Below are 20,728 nucleotides of genomic sequence, written 5' to 3' on the forward strand. Positions count from 1 at the left end.
AGTTTTTCACCTTCAATTCAATATACTTTACGCCAAGAAAACTGCAAAATAGGCAGTCTTGAATGCCCAAGTTGACAGACTTTGAAATGGGTAACACATAGGAATGCTTCATGTTCTTTGTACCACTGAAGAAAGAATTGACAGAACAGATGCAATCACTTGCAGCTGTGAGCTATAACACTGAATCTGCAGTCAACACCACAAGCTGCTTTCCAGTATTCAGACAATTTTGAAATAATCCTATGCTATTTCTAGAAATAGATCATTAGAAAAATGTACATAAGTACATAAAACTAAGTAAATATAAGAAATTAAAATCCAGTCTTGCATATGCAACAAATTCAGAATGAACCTAAATCACAGAATCACAGACTGGGTAAGGTTGGAAGGCATCTCTGGAGATCATCTAGCCCAACCTCCTTGCTCAGCAGGGTCACCTAGAGCATGTTAGACAGGGTTGCATCCAGGCAGGCCTTGAAGATCTCCAGAGAAGGAGACTCCACAACCTCTCTGGGCAACCTAGTCCAGTGCTCCAACACTCTCCCAGTAAAGAAATTCCACCTCACGTTCAGGCGGAACTGTCTGTGCTTCAATTTCTGCCCATTGCCTCTTGTCCTGTCACACGGGACAACTGAAAAGAGTTTGGCCCCATCCCCTTGACACCCTCCCTTCAGGTACTTATCCACATTGATAAGATCCCCCCTCAGGCTTCTCTTCCCCAGGCTGAAGAGGCCCAGCTCTCGCAGCCGTTCCTCATAGGGCACGTGTTCCAGCCCTCTGACCATCCTCGTAGCCCTACGCTGGACTCTCTCCGGTAGCTCCATGTCTCTCTTGTACTGGGGAGCCCAGAAAAATTAAATAAATTAAGCTCCTATTTTCTTTTTCAGAAGACTAGAGGAGCCTAAGACTAACCTCTTGCACCTGCTTTATTCAGTATAGTACAAACTGTAAAGTGTTGTTTACACAAGTTTACTTCTGCAACAGTAACATACAGCAGAGTTTTATCATATGGATTTTTCTTTCTTTTTTAGCACTTATAGCTTAAGCACTAGGATAATACTTCTCTGTGTATCAAAATACCTCACTGTTAAAAACAGGATCAGCCAACGATTAATCTGTAGTAAGTCTGAAACAAAGCCAAACTGTGCGTCAGATATTCCACTGAAATGGACTGGCTGTGACTTGAGGCAATTCCTTGAATTTTCATGTGTAACTTGAAGTTGGTTTTCATTGGCGCCTTTGGTTATGGCAAAGCAGCTACACAAAGTCATATATTCAGAGCTCCTGGAGTATGTTGGGAAGTCACTATGTATGTATTATGCAGAATCTATTAAGTATAACCTTCGTCAGATTTTCCTCCTAGTATATAGGTGCAGGCTGACACAAACGAATCAGAGTTTTACAGTACTTGAAATACAGGGGTTTGTGGGGTTTTTTTTAGTGATCTTGGGGACATATTTTTAAGAATAATTTCACAACATTCTTTAACCTGCTTACTTCAGGTTTGCATTTTTATGCATAAAGAATAGTAGCAAGAACAGACTGGAACCTTGGACTCTTCTCATCTGGTTGAAAGGTTTTCAGTAAATTTTATATTCACAAACATAAAAGCAAGTTTAGAAACATATGAGTACCTTATTCATCTTCATACAAGTACCAAAATCTGCTAGTTTTAAATGACCAGCTTTATCTAGCAGCATATTATCAGGCTTCACATCTCTGAAAGGAAGAAAAATATGTGTGTGTAATAGTTAATAAATAAATTTAACTTACGAAAACAACAGAAGTCAACTATTTTTCAGCTTTGATAAGGCAAGGAAAAAACAACATGAAAATGCAACCACTTCCTCCATTTAGACCCATCATCTCAAAGTATCATGTCCAACAAAGACTGTTGAACTCTCACATTTAAAAGAAAAGAGGATAATATGGATGTGGGAATAGAGTCTCTTGAAACAACCAAATTTAACAGGTCTGGGCATCACTCTTGAATCTCAAGTACCTAAAACTATTGACTTGTTCAAGTCCTTGTTCACTAGAATCCAGTTAACTAATATCAATTACAGAAAAAAAATCCCTTCTGACTCCAAGTTAGCCACCTCAAACAGACCTTGAAAGCACAGATCTTTCTCTGTACTACTTCTATTTTAAGAGAACAAATATATGTCATTTTCAGAAGTATACTAATATGAAGAAATATTTTGCTGTGGCTCAAAAGTAGCATCTCCTTATGCCTTTCCACAAAGCAGTTCTGTTACAGAAAAGAAGTTTTCATAAACTAGTAAAGTTTAGCAAATTAAAATATTATTAAATATATTGTAGCAGAATAATGGTAAGAAACCTAAGGCAAATTTCAGGAGAAAGTAAATTTCCTTAAAGAGAACTTCTGGTCATAACTGATAAAAGGAAGATTTAGCTCAGCTCAGAGGATACAGTGGAAATACTTTTATATATTCATAGAAAAATTTTGGTTGGGAGGGATTTCTGGAAGACATCTGGTCCAAATGCCTGCTCAAAGTAGGGCTAACTTTGAAGTCAGATCCAAATCCAGAGTTACATCAAGTTGCTCAGGGTCATAGACAATCAAGTTTTGAATTTCTCCAAGGATGGAGATTCCACAACCTCTCTAGGCCACTCTTCCATTGTTTGACCATCCTCACAGTGAAAAAATGCTTCCTAATGTATTCCTTTTCTTCAAATTGCATACATTGCATCTTGTCTCTTCACCATGCAACTCAAAATCCGACTCCATCTTCTCTATAAACCATTAGGCAGCTGAAGATCAGTGCATTCTGTTTCACCTATTCAGTTCATAAATTAAGACAGTGCTGACCCCATTATTGAAGCCTGAGGAAATGCCAGTAGCTGGCTGTCAGCTGGAGTCTGTACTACCGAGCACAACCTTTTGAGCCAAGTTTTCCATTCACATTGCAGTCCACTAGTCAAACCATCTCTCTCCAATCTGACTACATCAAAAGCTTTGATAAAGTCAAGACAAACAGCATCCACTGATTTCCCCTCATCAGCAGGGCCAGTCATCTCATCGCACAGAACAATCAGGTCAGTCAGGTACGCTTTGCCCTTGGAAAACCAAGAATGGCTGTTCCCAACTACCTTACTGTCCTTGGAAATGATCGTCTGAGATTTCACTCCACAGTATTCCCAGAGACTCTGGCTGATCTAACTTAATTTTCCTTCACTAGGTTAATACTTCACTCACTCTGACTCTGGCACTAGGCACAGGGACCCAAGAGGTCTGAAAGTGAACCTTATCAAGCATTCAATCACTGAAAGTGACCCTTATCAATGAAGACTGAGGCAAAGGCAGGACCCCAGCCTTCTCTGTGTCTCTTGTCGCAAGGCCCCTACTCCACTGAGCAGTGGGCCCACATTTTCATCATTCTCCTAATTTGGATGGACCAACTTCAGTTGGAAACAAATTCCAAAAAGCTCCTGGTGTCAAAGTCACCTAAAATGTTACGGAAGAACCCACAGTGCTGCTGGCAACTTCTAGCACCTGCTTTCTAAAGTTTGCAATACATGTGTACAAATGATTCAGCTAGGTAATTTATTTATCAGATTTAGCACAGCAACACTATTAATGCTACTCTAGATCCTACTCAAGCAATGGATTAAGAGACTTTCTGTTTTGTTTTATACTTTTGCAAAAGCTTAGGTGTTAACACTGATATTCTGGCAAAATCACAAATCAAGAATTTATTTACTATGTCTGAAACTGTTCCTGCACTTTCAAGTCGAAAAGAAAAATTCTTCTGCTTCCAGTTAGTGTAATAAAAAGCTAACATCAGATAAAAGTTCAAATATCAACCAGAGCACATCTCAATCTATCCAACAAGTGACTACAATTCAGTTGAGGACAAGTATATAATACACAGACTGAGAGCTAAGTTTCCGCTACTCTGTGCCTCTATTTTCCTGCTTGTTCTTTGTCTTCTTGTTGCTTTACAGGTAAATATGTGGCTACATTTTCTTCATACTGTTCTCATTTTCTTGTTTAATAGGTCACTGACACCGGCTGAGGCTTCAAATACATACCAGAGAGTTAATAATTCCTAATAGCGGGTACTACTGATATCTAATTCCCCAAACAACTTTTTATAGTCAAGAGAAGTGAACAATTTGGGGGTTAAACTGTTCATCTCACTTTAGTTCTTACATCTTTTGGTATTGTGGTAAAATTCTATTATGTCTCAAACAGATGAAGATTAGTCCGTTGAAAATCTTTTACTTGAAGGTGTCACCTCAGACTGATAATTTCATGACAACAAATTTTGAAGTTGTAAGACAGAGTAAGAATGAAATAATAATGAAGAAGTAACATCAGCAATTTTAAAACTACCTAAATGATTATTCAAGTTGTTCTGACAGCACTGGAAACAAAATATCTCTAAGTAACAACAGTTCTTTGGGGGGTTTTGTTTGTTTTTCTGTTCTTTACCTGTGTATAAAACCCATTGAGTGAATAGCATCTAACGCAAGAACAACTTCAGCAGTGTAAAATCTTGCCCATTTCTCAGGAACATCATAGTTGCTCATTAAATTCACAAGGTCCCCACCAGGCATGTATTCCATCACCATGTAAAGGTAACGGTCATCTTGGAATGCATAAAATAACTGTTGAAACAAATAAACAAAGAACATGAATACTCCAGGTATCTTTGGTTAAAATCTTTAACCTTCTGCATGTTGAAAAGCCAAAGAATTTCTGCACATAAGGATCTAAAGATTAACAGACTTGTTGCCAATACTGTATCAGCTTTGCGTGATTCAGCTTACCTCCTTAAAAAGTTAACATCTAGAGCCTATTTCTACCAAATCTTTTGTCCCTTCCATTATAATGTTATAATGGAAGGATTATGGTTCTAGTTATGGATTATGATTATGATTTATTAATCTAGTGCAGTAAAACTTGAGATCATTTCAAAGACTGCTCATCTGCACAAGTCAACAAGATGCTTCCATACTCCCTGGGATGCTAGCTGATCAATATGTTAATATAACACTATTGCATTGCAAATATCTACCAGATTCTATTTGTGTTACCAGCAAATATTTATTATTCTATTGTGAATTTATTGTTTGTCACTCACTGTTTAGAAAATGAGCTTAAATTTTTAAAAATTCAGTAAAAATGTTTTCCTTTACAGTTGTCAGTGCTCTGTTTAACATCAGTAGTGGGAGCAGATTTAAATTTTGTAACTTAAACAGTTTTTAAAGTCATAAAAGTAGTATTCTGGACAATCACTCCCAGAAAGATAGCAATGCAGTTACCTATTTGATGCAGGTAAATCTTAAATAATTTTGCTTTTTTCTAACCTAAGAATTCACATGCTTAAGGGTAAGAATAGTTTAAACAAACAAGTTAGCGTGCACACACACAAATATATGGTCATTCAGGCACACTCTTGTAAACTTCAAAGGCAGCAACACCTCCAAAAAAATTGTCAGTGATAACACTGAAATGAGGAAAAAGACACAGAGTGGGCATACTTTGCAGTCAGACACACACATAGAAATTAGAATATACAGAAACTATTTCTTAAACTTATATTTCTGGTATATTGGATGCCTCAAAAAAATTACTATAGAGGAGGTTCACCAGTTTTAGGTTTTATCTGTTAATATTTTTAATAATAAACAGAATAGCTCATCTTGTAATTGTTTAGACAAAATACAGCTTGGAAGAAACTGTAATATCTGCTATTTGTAAGCATTTCTAATGTTAATAATGTATTTTCAATATATTATCAATAATATATCAATAACATATATCAATTATTATTATCAATATAACCAAAAAGGGAATTTGAAAATCTAAAAATGAAAATGTATAATTCCAAGTCATAATTTGATTTACACAGTGCTATACTGAAATGGTTCTGCAATGATAAGCTTTTTCAAAGGAATATCACTATACCTGAACAACCCAGGGACTATTAGCAAAAGCCATAATATCCCTTTCTTCCCAGAAGAATGCAGAATCTGATCGTTTTATCATCTCAAATTTGCTCAGAAGTTTCATAGCATAGACTCTCCTTGAGGATTTATGCCTTACCTATGAAAACAAATTTGACATACAGAACACATTAGTTTTGCATATTAATATATGAAGAATAATAGCATGCATATTATTTTCCTTCTTCACTCTATTTAACTTGTTTTAAATATTCTTCATCTTGTTTTATAAAACATGATATACTGTAGGTCTATAAAATTAGATTGCATTATCTTACAATATATGTATTACTCCTAAAATACTTGCTAAAACTGTTCAACATACAAGTCCCTAGTCAAAATACTCACTTTGTAATTTGTAGGTATTTGTCTTAGAAAGAACAAATACTCACACCTGTTAAATAAAAGTAAACCTACAAACATTTTCCAGAGGTGATTAGCAGACATGTATGCTTAGTGCTGTATTTCACCAGTTCACAGTTCAGTAAAGCATCATGAGCAAGCCCAGTTGTTAATTTGTTGTGAATATTTTTCAGAGAAATGTGTCCATGAAATTTTAGTATAAAGTATCTAAATCTGTAGAAATTCTTTTAGTCTTGAAGATTTGTTCAAGTGTCCACATAAACAGTGACAAAGACTGATTTTCTTGTTACAAGCAATACATACTCTGCTTTATTTTAACACATGGCTACAAAACAGAATGAGTATTTGTGCACACAGAGTACTGAAAGAGGAAAGCCTCAAGAATATTTTCATAGGATAAAAAGAAAAAATCTCTGGGATTAAAGCTATAACATTATAAGACTTTGTCTTTTAAATATTTTATTCAGAAATAGACATATAAGCAAATACTACAAAAACATTCAAATGTACAATAGAAACATAACTTACCAACTGAACCTCCCCAAATGCACCTCTACCAATCACCTTCACTACTTCATAATCTTCAGCTTTCATGCGCAGATCTCTCATTTTATTTACTGTGTCTTTATCTACATCAAAGAAAATCACATTTCATATATAATTAATTTAAATACATTCATCTTTCAACTTTACATAATTATTAGATACATTGCTTAAAGAGGGAACCTTCTTTGTAAATTATCTATCGCAAACCTCTCAGCAGAAAGCATGAGCTCGTTCCACTACCACAGTAACTGAAACTTGACACTAACATAATACAACTCTACTGCACAATCAAATTATCAGAAATCTTTAAAAGATCTTTAAAATAAATACCTGCAAAAAAAGCTACACAAAAATTTCAAATTCAGGTTAATCTGGCTTGTAATAGATTACTATGAAAGATTATTTCTGGGTAAATACACAACATATCTGAGAAAATAGCATTAAGTATACATATGAAACACTTGAAGAAACTATTTAAAAAAACACACTTTCAGTATTCTGGACTTTTATTACTCCTAATACAGAAAAAAATAGATTTTAATTTAAAACATGCAGTGGGAATCATTGTAATTATTTATATAAACCTGTCATTCTATAAACTACAATAATTTACAAACTCCCAGTGGGCAGATACTCTAATTCCAAATTTGGTCATAGATTAAAACAGTCTATTTTAATCCATGTGGGTCAACACTGGCATAAGATTACATGGAAAAGCTTCATGTTTCAGCATTTTTAAAAGTAAGAAACTACTAGACCAGATACACTTCTAATAAAATAAATTATACAAGAGCATTTTTATCTTCAAAAATAGCATTCTAGGCCCAAAAGCAGAGTTTATAAAGACGCATAGGTAGGAGAAGAAAAGGGAGGAGAAATGCCAGTTTACATTTAAAAAATGATTTGGCATAGAATAGCAAATTAACATTAGAGTTCTATATATACTGGTCATTACCTATAAACAAAGAAAGCACACATGCAAAAGGAATTTCTGTATCAAAATGGACTATTCTAAAATAAAGACATCTGATTAAACATAATAAAAGTACGACAATAAAGCATATGGTTGACAATAAAGTATATGAGTAAAACTCAGTAAGATTTTATTATAGCTTACAGGAACTCAAAGATAGTTTTGTTTGAATAAATATTCTATTATTGCTTAATGTAAAACCATCCATTTACACAAGGCAGCATACCACTAGCTCACTAGTTCAATAAACTATACCCTAAGAGGAGCTTGATTATGAACATAAACTGAAAAATGGAAAGGAGCTGAAACGCACCAGTCCCCATGACAACAATTTTCTCATTAACTTATTGCCTGACAGTCTCCTAGCAGGAAATCCACCAACTCTGAACGAAAAATCTTTATAATAGTGCAGACGAAAGTTAGGCATAGTACGAAAAAGCCCCTGTTAAATGGTTTTCAATCACAAACGTCACCCACAGTCAAAACAGTTAACCACAGTTTCCTTCAGAACGTTTCTCAAGTCAAAATGATTCCAAATACACAGTACAGATACCAAGTTAAAAAGGGTACTAGAACACAAGATTAAAAATAAATGCTGACCTTAATAGCAAAAATAAAATAGTTCAAATAGTTCCAGGCATTTGAACAGTTTTAAAAGCACAGTGGTAGTGAATAACAAAATTTAGTGTGTCGTAGAGACACCAACGATGTAGCGCAGCTCTGGATTATTGCTAGCCAGCCTCACTTTTAAATGACTACCGCTTGCACTTCCTTCCTAACTGCTCTCAGTAACCTCCTAAGCAAAGTAATTTATTCTCTTCTCACGCCCACTTGCCTCCAAGCACCTCTTGTGCTTCCTGTAGAAGGCACAACAGAGAATTTTAGAATTTCTAAATTAGGGGAAATCTATTTTAAGAGTGATTTGAAGCTAAACATTTTTAAATGATGTACCCTGGGCTTGTGAGCATCTGCAAGTTGTAACAAACTGCTTGAGAGACATATTCAGTACCTTCAGACATTTGTTACTTGGTACAGTAACAACAGTAAAATTAGGAAATTTTACCACAAGATTCAAAGATCTGTTAATCAATGTTTTATCAGGTTGCAACACATTTCAATAGGCAGTACCATATCTGCCCCTAATAGTGGAGGATACAGCCAGGTTACGCCACGTGAACAGGTAAGACGGCTCCCGTAGCAGAAAACAGCATCTCCAACTTGGCCTGAAATTTCATTATAAGCTTATATGCCACCTTGCAGTAAATTGAGTTTCTGCTGCAAAGGCTGGAATCTCAATCATCCTCATAAGATGTGGATGTTCCTTTTTCTTTAAATTCTATATAGTAGAAAATTTTAAAGGTACTGGTTTTGCAAAAATAACCACAACTGTAGGTGACAGAGGCAGATATTTAAGACTCCACAGACATAAAATCTAAGTCAGAATTTTTTTATTAGGGTCTGAGAGAAAATAAGAGGGGATAAGGACTGTCTCAGTGGGCAATCACTGGTCTATAAAACAGAGTAAGCAAACTTCCAGAATAACGGTACAAATTGTTTAGATAGCAACTACTGTAGAAGGTGTGTTTTTTTTTTTTTTTTTTTTTTAATGTTTTCCTTTAGAAATAAAGTAAACATGAAAATGTTCCTGTATGTCTTAGGTTACATAAAATAAAAGCCCCCATTTTTTTTTTTTTTAATCAGAAGTTCAAGACAAACTAGATTTCACAGTTATCTTTAAGGTCACCACTCACACAAAAAGTTCTGGCTTTCATATTTCAGTAAACATAGCAACATCCCTGTCCTAAAGGCTGTCTGAAAAGAAACAGTTTGCTCTGTTCTATTTATCATCACCTTCATATTACTTCAGGTTACATCTTACACAGTATATTATTTTTATCAATGGAATATTCATTTTAATAGACTGTAAACATAAATTTTACTTCACTCACCCCCAAATGCAAAAATGAAGCTTTTCTAAGACCTAATTATTTCACTAATGATGAAAATTACATTCAATTTATCTGATGCAACGAATACTTCCTCTGCCTAACTCAACTTCTCTTTTTTCCAATAGTTTCACCACATCTTCTCTGTAAACTACTAGGTACACAAAATGTGCATGTATCAGGGTATGTGATGTCAAATATAGTTCGAAATATGAAAACTTAAACAGAACATCTGATCTTACCAGCAACCAGCTTTCATCAAAATGAGCCATCAGTTAAATATAGTGAATTCTTATTCATTTCTTCTAGAGTAAACCCCATAAATTTAGTATTACAGCTAACAGTTGGACAAAGTAAACTATTTAAAAACAACTTGAAAAGAGAAGCAAACTCACAAATTTCAAAGAACTATTAAGACAAAAATTAGCTATTTGAATCTTAATTACTTCATATTTGCCACAAAACCCATTTAATACAACATTTAACTAAGATGTTTAAACTTGTAAAAACACTAATAATAACATAATTTAATTTCAAAGTCTGCCCATGCAGTCTACAGACAGCAGCAAGTCTGGTATCAGCAAACATCTATGCCATGATTTCCAGAATTTATCAATTTGAGAGCCTGTAAAACAAGCTTAATTCTTTAATGATTTTTTTAAAATATATGAATATTATGGAACTATTGACTATCAAAAAAAAATCTTTTTTTTTCCATTATCAAAACTACTGCAGGGAAGAATGTGTGGGAAATCTCGTAGAAAAATACACAATAAAATAGCAAAAATAAATAGTAAAAATAAAGTTATATCCTTCCTAATTTTAACAATAGCTCTGCTTGAAGGGTAAAATTAATTTAAATTTATGAATTTGAAATTATTTCCAAAAGGCAGAGGAGCCAGAATTAACAAGATGCCAAAACAGGACGGTGGTATATTCCAGTTATTAAAAAAAATAATTAAAAAAATAAAAAAAATAAAAATAAAAAGCCTGCCCACACACCATATTGTAAAATTTTTTATTTACTTATTCTTTTTGTTGTTTAGATAATGAAAATCAAAAGGCTATTTTACATCTGTTGGTTTGTTTTAACTAAGGAAACTACTACGGTAGAATTTCATATTTTTTTCTATGCCCCCCCCCCCCAAAAAAAAAAAAAAAATCCTGAGAAGAATTCTGCAGAGGCATCAACTGCATACACAAAGAAGTCTAGCAAACTATGCAGTGTAAGAATTTAATGGGATAATTGTAGAACCACAGAATGGCAAGGTTGGAAGGCACCTCTGGAGATCCTCTACTCCAACCCTCAGCATATCCCTTACGAGGACTGAACCCACGACCTTGGCATTAGCAGCACCACGCTCTAACCAACTGAGCTAAACCTGCCCCCAACCTTGAATACTAAAAAAGTCAAAAAATACATGTTGCAGTCTGTTAGTATTTACTACAATGTCTTGACACTACATATACGTTATGCCACTTTACTCCTAATTGCTTATGATGCATTAGTACATGAAATTACAAAACAAGTTAACAGAATTCAGATGCTTGTTCAGAACAGAAGATATAGATCTTTCTTTTAAAAGGTTCTCTGTCACTGAAAACACTGTCATTTACTTGGACAAAAGCTTGGATATTTCCAGCAACTGTGGGGGATTAAATCTATAGCAAATTGTATGTGACTGTAATAACTAGAGGAAAAAAAATCCAACTCTTAAAACAACTTCTACCAAAAAATTTAAGGTACCCCAGAAATCCCTAGTTGCCACTGGAAAAGTTAAAACATCTTTTATTCCTATTTTTGCTGATATTTATACGCTTTCTTCATTATTTAGTAACCAAATATTAAATACTTACACCTGTTTAAGAAATTATCAATGTTTTTGTTTTTTCTTAAGGCAGGAAAATCCAAGTCATACACCAAAGCATCTAATCCATCCTGAAAAAAAACACAAACAAAATTAAGTCTTCTGAAAAATAACCACACTTTTTGCTAGTCAAAAGACACATGATAAAAAACATCTGTCCCTACCAATTTTCCATACAAATGAAATAATTCACATTTACTTAATGATTCAACCATTAGTTATACCTTTAAAGGACATAAAAACAGGAAGTAGCTGTTGCTCTTCCACTAGACTCTTCAAAATTTAATCTCCATTCATCTCAAAACAAATTACTTTTATGAATTGCTAATTATCTTAATCAGCTCCACATTCACATGAAAAAGTAATTTTTCCAATTATAAAAATTGGAAATAAGTAGTTCTAAAAAGGTCCATCAGCATTAAAAAGTCACAAAATATCACACAGCATATAAAGGTACTTGGACAGAAAGCTGCAACTGGCAAACAGAACGGCATGATGTTAATTTATCGCCAAGAGTCAACTCACATTTTTTATTCATAACATTTAAGATAATAGATTTACAAAGGAAAAAATTAATTCTTTGTGCACACGCGTAACTTAATTGAATTTAGGGAGAATACTCATGAACAAAATACTGGCTTTATGCACAAAAATTTTATGTGAAATACTAACTTAGAACTAGAAACAGCCATATTTCCATCCGGCAGTACTACCATTAAATACATCCTCATGGACAAAAATAAAATTAAACAAAAAGGTAGTTCTAAGGTGTTGTAAACTTCTCGCCCTGAAGTTTATGGCGGTCTTAATTTTACAAGCAGCACACACTATTCTTGAGTGTATTATGTCTTCTGAGAGGAAAAATTAAACAAGATATTCTGGTTGGGTGCTGCAGATATGGTATCTAATTAAAAACATTAAGTCTTCCAGAGAGTTATATTACAAAGAATTAAGTATCATTTATGATAGGAAGTTCCCTTTATCAGCTCGGTAATGTTTAAGGGACAACTGCAAAAATAAGGAGGAAGTTCCTGAAACAAACTACTGGCTGCTAACAGAGTATACCGGGGAAGCACCATTATTTACTTGTCCTGCTTCTACATACCTGTCTGCGCCACCTATTATTGATCTGTGGGAAACTAGATATTAGACAGGTCTTTGATACGACCAGTTTAGATCTGATTACACCTGGTTTGAGTGTTTTCAGGTTTTTAGAAAATCCTGCAACACAGGATTCAAAGTCAATCAGCATGGATTCACCAAGGGGAAATCCTGCTTAACCAACCTGATAGCCTCCTATGATGGCATGTCTGGCTGGGTAGGTGAAGGGAGAGCAGTGGACGTTGTGTGCCTTGACTTCAGCAAGGCTTCTGACACTGTCTCCCATAACATCTTGCTAGATAAGCTCAAGAAGTGTGGGCTAGGCGAGTGGACAGTGAGGTGGCTTGAAAACTGGCTGAATGGCAGAGCTCAGAGGGTTGTCATGAGCGGCTCAGAGTCTAGTTGGAGGCCTGAGGCTGCTGTAATTCCCCAGGGCTCAGCACTCACTACAAAGAGGCTGTGGAGTCTCCTTCTATGGAGATATTCAAAACCCGCCTGGATGCAATCCTGTGCAACACGCCCCAGGTGACCCTGCTTGAGCAGGGGGTGTTGGACTAGATGATCTCCAGAGGTCCCTTCCAACCTCAACCATTACATGATTCTGTGATCCATCAGGGCTTTACTACTATTTCTAACATTCCTTAAGAAACTATGCCTAAAAAAAAAGCTAGAGTATATGCTTTTTGAAAGATTATTTTCCAGGAATATGGATTAGAGACTCACTTGAAGATCTAAATTAAAAATTAGTCTGTGATCTCTCACTTCCAATTCAAATCTAGTCTGTTTCACTAGTCTATAGAAGTTTTTGAGCTTTAAAAAAAATCAATGCTATCAAAATCAAAATTATTTACAGGCTTGTGGTCTTCACTTTTAAATTATGTAAGAAAGAAATCATTTACTTCAGCTACAATGAGAACAAACAATAAAATCACACTAGAATTTGCAAACAAGAGTAAGGAAATAAAAATACAAGGACAATCAGAATAACTTTAAAAGCTGGTTATTATTAAACCTGTTAATTTCCTTCCATGAAAACATTCCTGTTTTAAGTTAGCTCCCCATACAGTGCCTTAACTGAGACTCTTAAATAATATTAAAATGGAAATGACAATTCACATTTAATTTGAAGATATTGAGATACTTGATTAAATATGAAGTCAGTTTTTGCATCTTGGCTCTATTTCCATTTTGTAGTAAACTCACCTTTTTAGATTTATACTAATGATGAAAAAGAAAAGCAATTATGATAGAAAAACATAATAGAAAAACTACTTAAGGGGCCAGTTGTATAAATGAGAGAATAAGAACCAGCAACAACTCAGACCCTAGTCAGACATGGGGAAAGGCCACACGGCCTATGCGCAAATCATGAGAAATACTTAGCAAGCTACTAAAAGACACACTTTCCAAACATATATAACAAACATCCACAAAATACACTAAAGAATTTCCAATTCCATGTTCACAGAACTATGAAAACTGGTTGTAAAGCAGTACAAAGCTCTACACGTTGAGTCCCATAGCATGAGGAACAGTAGGTAAAGACCCTCTGCAGGGCTGCTACGTCAGAACCGTGGATTTTTAAGAGTGAGCAATGACGATGAATTGCCCAAGGCTGGGGTCCATTCTGCCCTTAATCCTTCAAATAAGATAAGCCAATTAATTTGTCCAGGGTCACAAAGACCAATTCTCTTTTACATGCAACAGCATGTAAAAGAGCAATGTAATTCTCAAAATTCTGATTTCCTCTGGGCCAGTGCAATTCTTGCATCCTGCTTCACTGTAGAGCTTGTGTCAAAAACCAAAATTTAGTCCTTTTATTTATTTACTTTTTTAGGGAGAGGAAAACTGTAATTTTTCAAACACAGAACACAACAGGCAGAGATATTTACAAAATTTTAATCTAACTTTATTTTTGCATGGTACTTGTATTAAACTGTATGTCTACCAAGAAAAAAGAACGCAAAAGAGAAAAAAAAATCCCCATGATTTTATTGGTCTGTCAGGCTTTGGGGTTTGTGTTTTTTAAAACAGCTCTGAAAGTAAAGATAAAAGATAATACACAAACTCAGTTTTTGACAGGCAAAGGATTAAACAGATTAATACTGTTTAATTCAGAATTGACTCAGAAAACATTGTCTTTCAAATCTTAGAGGTGAATTCTTTCAAATAAACCATTTAACTTACAGCAAAAATAAACTCTGAAACAGAAACACAGATTCAAACTCCTTGATGATCTTAAGTTCATCTCAAATCACACTTCAAAATCATGCAAACAGCTACGAATGTCAGAAGTTTCCTATTTAAAACAGTCTCTTCAATAACCAGCTCCCCTTTGCTACAGTATTCATACAAGAAACTAACCTGCCTCCAATCCTTCAGAAAAAAAGGAGGGGGAGGGAGAGACACGGAGAAGGAAAGTCTTATAAAGATTGAGAGACTTGTAAAACCATAACTCTGAAGATCATTCATTTCTCTGATTTAAGTATGTTTCTGAAGAAAACCAGTATGGTTTTATTTTAATGATGGACTGTAAATACAAGACTAAGCTCTAGCTTATTTTACAGAATTGAGATATTCGCTTTAACTAATCTACACCCAAAATAAATAAACCTTTGTGAATAAGGGAAGTCAAATATTTGAGATACCCAGTTATTAACGTAAAACATGAAATAGCCTTTTTATTTCACTTACATTAACTGAACTGGAAAAAGTGGCAAACTCTCCAACCTGGGCAACTACAAAGGCAAACTCCGAGGTACGGCTATTTGAAGTGGTATCATCAGTAAACCAATAAGGAAGAGAACGCAAGCTCAGAGGATGAGAAGGCAACGACCCTCCAAAACTGTGCAGCTCAAAGAGCCGGGAATGTACTCCAGGGCTTTAGCAATTACACTTAGGAGAAAATAAGGTAATGGCCAAACGGAAAGAGACACATGTTCATTATTGTTTTCATCCCTTAGATGGCTGCAGAGAATTAATCTCAGCTCTCTTTTCCTCCTTGCTCACCAGTCTTTCAGTACACCATCTGACCTTCCTAATACAGAGGGGAAGGGACATCTTCCTTCCAAGACCTACAGAGGACAGAGGCGCTTTCTCTTAAACAAAAAGGATAGTAAGACATCATTACAAATCAGTAATTATACATCCAATAATTCAATATGCTTTATTACATAAGCAGGTATATTTTTTACGAAGATTTCTTCCCTATTTGCATGCGTTCAATATATTTTTAATATATATCTTCTTTAAATGGAACACATTCACTATTTCTTAGAAACATGTTGCAGCTTAGAGATATTTCCAGCTAAGCTTAAGTTCCACCCTATTCTGTCATTATAAAGCAGTTTTCTTCTCTAGCTTTGAGTTTATACATAGGCATTTTCATTTTGTGTTAATAGCTCAGATTACTAGAATACATCGGCTTATAAAAGCAAACGTACTCCGTGATCAAACTTTCATCTTACTTGCTAACAATGTTTTAGAGATCATAAAGAAAGAAAAAAAAAGGAAATGAAAAACTTCCTTCCTTCATTCAAACAGTTTCATAGCCTCACATGTACCCTATTTTGTACTATCTTTAATGCAATTATCAGTAGTTTAATTATCTATTTAAAATACCTCATTCTAACCTGCAAAATAGAAAAGAAAAAAAAAAGGAAAACACAAAACCACATAAGTGAGGACATACTATTTAATCATACAAATAGCATTACAAAGTGCACAGAGTTCTTCTGTATCAAACACTTCCATATGTTTTGTTGATTTGTTCGTTCTTCTACTGCATTTAAGAAGGGTTCTAGAAGAAGAGCTACATGGAGTGAAATCAGAGGTCAGTCTGGACTTGTATCCTGTCTCTGGAGATGACCAGTAACAGATACCTAGGGAAGAGCATAATAACAAGTCCAGCATATGGTAATACTTTTCTGATGCATTTGTGACCAGAAATGGCATCTTCATATTTAACAGCTCTAGTTAGAATTCTCTTCCGCAATTTTGTCTAATCGTTTTCTGTACAAGTTTTTGGCATTCACACTCACTTCCCAAAAGGAACAAACTCCCTACCCATCTGGTCCATGATATGATTTTACATGCTTTCATCACTTCTCCCCTGGTCATCTCTTTTGCGATTATTCTTGCATGAAAGCTATTACACATTGTCTCTGTCCTCTATCACACTCTGCTTTTTTCTATTTCTACGATGTACATTTTGAGTAAGAGAAAGAAACTGCAAATAACACTGAATATGTAAGTATGCCATAAGTATACACTGCAGCATAATGTTTTCTGTTCATTAGGTTATTATCTGAAATATTTGAGTTCTTTTGATTGTCATTATATACTAAGTTGACGCTTTTAAAAAACTAGCTACTATAAATCAAAGTTCGTACAAATGCCCCAAAACAGACACTCAAAAACAGATATATAAAAAAATAGAGCTTTTCCCGTGTACTCGCTTAATCTTTATTAATGCTAAATTTTACTTATCATTTTCAATCAATCAGGCACCAAGGAATGTTCATTTCTTCCGCAATTTGTTAAAGCTTTAATTTTTACTATTCTGTGCTCAGTAAATTCTCTCATTATTCATCTTTTTAGATCACTTTTTACTATGTGACATAGCACAGATCTGTTAGACCCCACTGTTTATCTCTCTGCTTTGACTAAAGTCACCAGCTCTCACCTTCATTCATGTATCCGTGAGACAACCAAAGCAGCTTAAACAAAGAGCCTTAACAAAAGCTTTTTGGAAATTCACACTGACTGCAGGAACCAGATCTGTCTTATCCTCATACTCAGCAAATCCTTTAAGGAACTCCACTAGGTTAGCAAAGGACGAGTTTACAACACCTGTGTTAACTCTTCCTCAACATGACATGTGCAGGCTCACTTTTTCTGCTATGAGCTGGGGACACCTGCATTCCCCTCAAGAACTTTCAGTTTTCTTTCAAAAAACCAAAAACCATTTACCATCTTCCATACCAGTGTCACCAAAATAGTTTTAAACAATAAGGCATACAAACACTACAGTTTTATGAGAAAGAAAGAAAGAGAAAGAGGGAAGGAAAGGGAGCTGGGGGAGGGAGGGAGGGAGAGAGCGAGCGCATATGTGTACATACATGAGTATATATCCTACTCCCAAACTGTCCGTCCTAAACTATACTGGACATTTGCATTACTCTGTAAACACATTCCTTAATCTCAAAACTCATTACAACACATGTAACGTCGTGTTTATTCAGATGCAGAAAATCTATAAATTCCACTACAAATTGTCTTAATAATGCTAGGATATTTCAAAATATACTGCATCAAGAAAATCCAGTTGGCAAAATTGCATTAACTTAGGATCCCTAAGTGATATACAGTAAAAATTTAGTGTATGATCTACATTGCCAATGCACAGTTATAGCATGTTTACATCTTGAAATTTGTTACTGAGTACAAATTTCATTATGACATAATATGGTCTTGTGAAAGCACAAACAAAAAGGTAATAAAGCCCAGATGAAACTTTGCTATTGAGACATTTGTTTATTTTACTATTTATCTGTCATTCAAAGAACTAAGAAGAACGTAATGGGTATTATCAGCATACAAAAGTTGCATTCCTTTGACTGACTGGCAGTTACCCAAGTTTAAAGTCTTTGCTGCTTTTCCTTTTTTGGAGAGAGCACAGTAAGTCTTAACATCTACAACCATAACTATCCATATTTTAGTATCCTGTATTGCAGCTATTTTCTGTTTTTTTCTATAATCCTGAAGCTTCCCACTTATACTTAAAACCAACAAACCTGATGGAATTTGACTTTCATGTGCTCAAGCTGATTTGTTACAATGTCTAGCCATACATATATGATCTCTGTGGTGATCTCTATCACTACTGAGTTAGCCTATTTAACTGGTATGAGTGAGTAGTTAATTTTATACATTACTTTCAAGTGTGCATGAAAAGCAATACTTTGACTGTCATCCAAAAAAATAGAAGTTTCTTTGTTTTCTCTACAGCACCAAAATCTCCTTCTTCCTCAAGACTTGTGCTTTGGGTTTGCATACAAGTAGCTTCTGGAATGAATCATCCCATTAAAAATATCCTTAACTCCCCACCAGTAGGGCTAGTGATAAGAGGTCAGACCCCACTACAACAGCCATTACTCACTTGTGACATGGACAGAAACTTTCTTCTGATGCTATCATCATTGCTATCTCAACTGAGAGAAGATCTTGGACCACTCTACTGATTTAGGGAACACTCCCATTTCACTGGTAAGAAAAACACACGTGCACATTGAGGACTCTCCTCTAGTGCCAAAGATTAATAGCCTTTTTTTAATAGGCAAGGATAAGCTTACCTGAGAAAAAAGTACTAAACAGATCCATGCAATTCACTAATTTCAGACAAAAACACTGTTTGAAAGCCAGCTTTCAGGCCAATGCCAATATGGCAACATTTAATTACCTCTAAAGTATAGAGAAGATTCCTCTGAGTACCTAGTTGTAAGCTGATCTCACTCAATTCATTTACTTTGCTGCCTAGGGTACATAGTTTAGTTTAGTAGTAGATGAAGTTTAGTACTTCATCTTTGAAGTATGTAAGTCAATGTACACAGAGTTATGGCACTCCATTTAAAAATTTTTATTAAATGGTTATACCAGGCAAAGTATACAGCACTGATATGTTAGCCTACACACCAGACGCTCGATTTACATTGCGATCTTGTTGCCAGTATGATACAGTTCTACACAATTTGATACTTCTTTGTTTCTTGCAGCACCTATAATATTAACCTAAATTAGCAAAAGCTCTTTAAGACATACTCTTTCACGAAAAAACCTTCTTCTTAAAACCTCAGTAAGGAGATCTTAAAACCTGAAAGCAAGATACGTAGCCGCAAACGTCACTCATATCACATTCTGAACAGTTACATATATGAACATGTATTTACATTCTGTTCAAACATCAACTGTGTAACATTTTTAATGACAATTTCTTAGACTATACACTTACCGCAGGGCTCGGTACATTTTCACATACATCAAAATACATGCTGTCGGTAACTCTATAGCCCACAGACCTCCCACAATAATGCTAACATCCGTATTAGCACAGAAGGAAGCCTTAGACACTTGTCTATAGATGTGTATGCATACAAGTAGTAATGCTCTTTCTCAGACAGGAAACATTTCTAGGTCTGGCTGTTTTACCACAGCAGCAGCAAGTCTTGTCACCTGAGATTAAAAATAAAATGCAGTGCAATTCTGTGAAAGTAACTCAGCTATACTAAACATGCAGAAGTAACATCAGTATCCAGGGGCACCTACAATCCCTAAGCTTCCTACACAGCTGAGGGCAAAGGGGTAGTTTCCTCACATCAGAGCCCTTCTCTGCCCACTTACTCTTGGATCCGTAATTCTGGAATGGTGGATCCATAATTCTGAACTGCTCCAATTTGGGGCACTGAATTTTATGCTGAAAATTGTGCATAGTGCAGATTGTCTGAAGATGCAATTCAGACCTAAGTTGTTTTTTTTTCTCTTCTAACTCAACATTTTACTACCCTACTACACTTTGTAAAAAGATATTTTTGTAGTTAATGATCTTTAAACACAAAACAGACATTCAGCATATCAGCATATCATTTCAGTTTAGCATCAGAATTAATTCTATTTAATATTACATCTTTAAGAAAAGCTAGCAGATGAGAGCAGTAGCTTCAAAAAAGACGAAGAATATAGACCAAAATATCACCAATATTTCAGTAAAATTTATGCAGAAATAGGTTCAGTATATATTGCTTGAAATAGTTCAAGGACAGGCATAACAGTATTAAAAGTTGACTGCTATTAAGCTTTATTATTATTATTTCACAAAAAAGAGATCTTCAGATATTTGTAATTTATTTTCCTTATAAAAGGTTAGCTCGCATAGATTGATATACTACCTGGCAGGTTTT

General features: G+C 34.9%; 1 protein-coding gene across 1 annotated transcript in view; it reads right to left on the reverse strand.

Annotated features, from left to right (window-relative positions):
• Positions 1-20,728, reverse strand: part of ROCK1 (Rho associated coiled-coil containing protein kinase 1) — a 92,041-nt gene that overhangs the window by 49,542 nt on the left and 21,771 nt on the right. The window contains exons 2-6 of the mRNA XM_062570211.1: positions 11,662-11,743; positions 6,868-6,968; positions 5,939-6,076; positions 4,460-4,635; positions 1,635-1,719 (exon numbers count right to left, since the gene is read on the reverse strand). Of these exons, the coding sequence (XP_062426195.1) occupies positions 1,635-1,719; positions 4,460-4,635; positions 5,939-6,076; positions 6,868-6,968; positions 11,662-11,743 (582 nt within the window). The remainder of the gene's footprint in view (positions 1-1,634; positions 1,720-4,459; positions 4,636-5,938; positions 6,077-6,867; positions 6,969-11,661; positions 11,744-20,728) is intronic.

This window comes from Rhea pennata, chromosome 2, assembly GCF_028389875.1.
Source record: "Rhea pennata isolate bPtePen1 chromosome 2, bPtePen1.pri, whole genome shotgun sequence".
Lineage (NCBI taxonomy): Eukaryota > Metazoa > Chordata > Aves > Rheiformes > Rheidae > Rhea > Rhea pennata.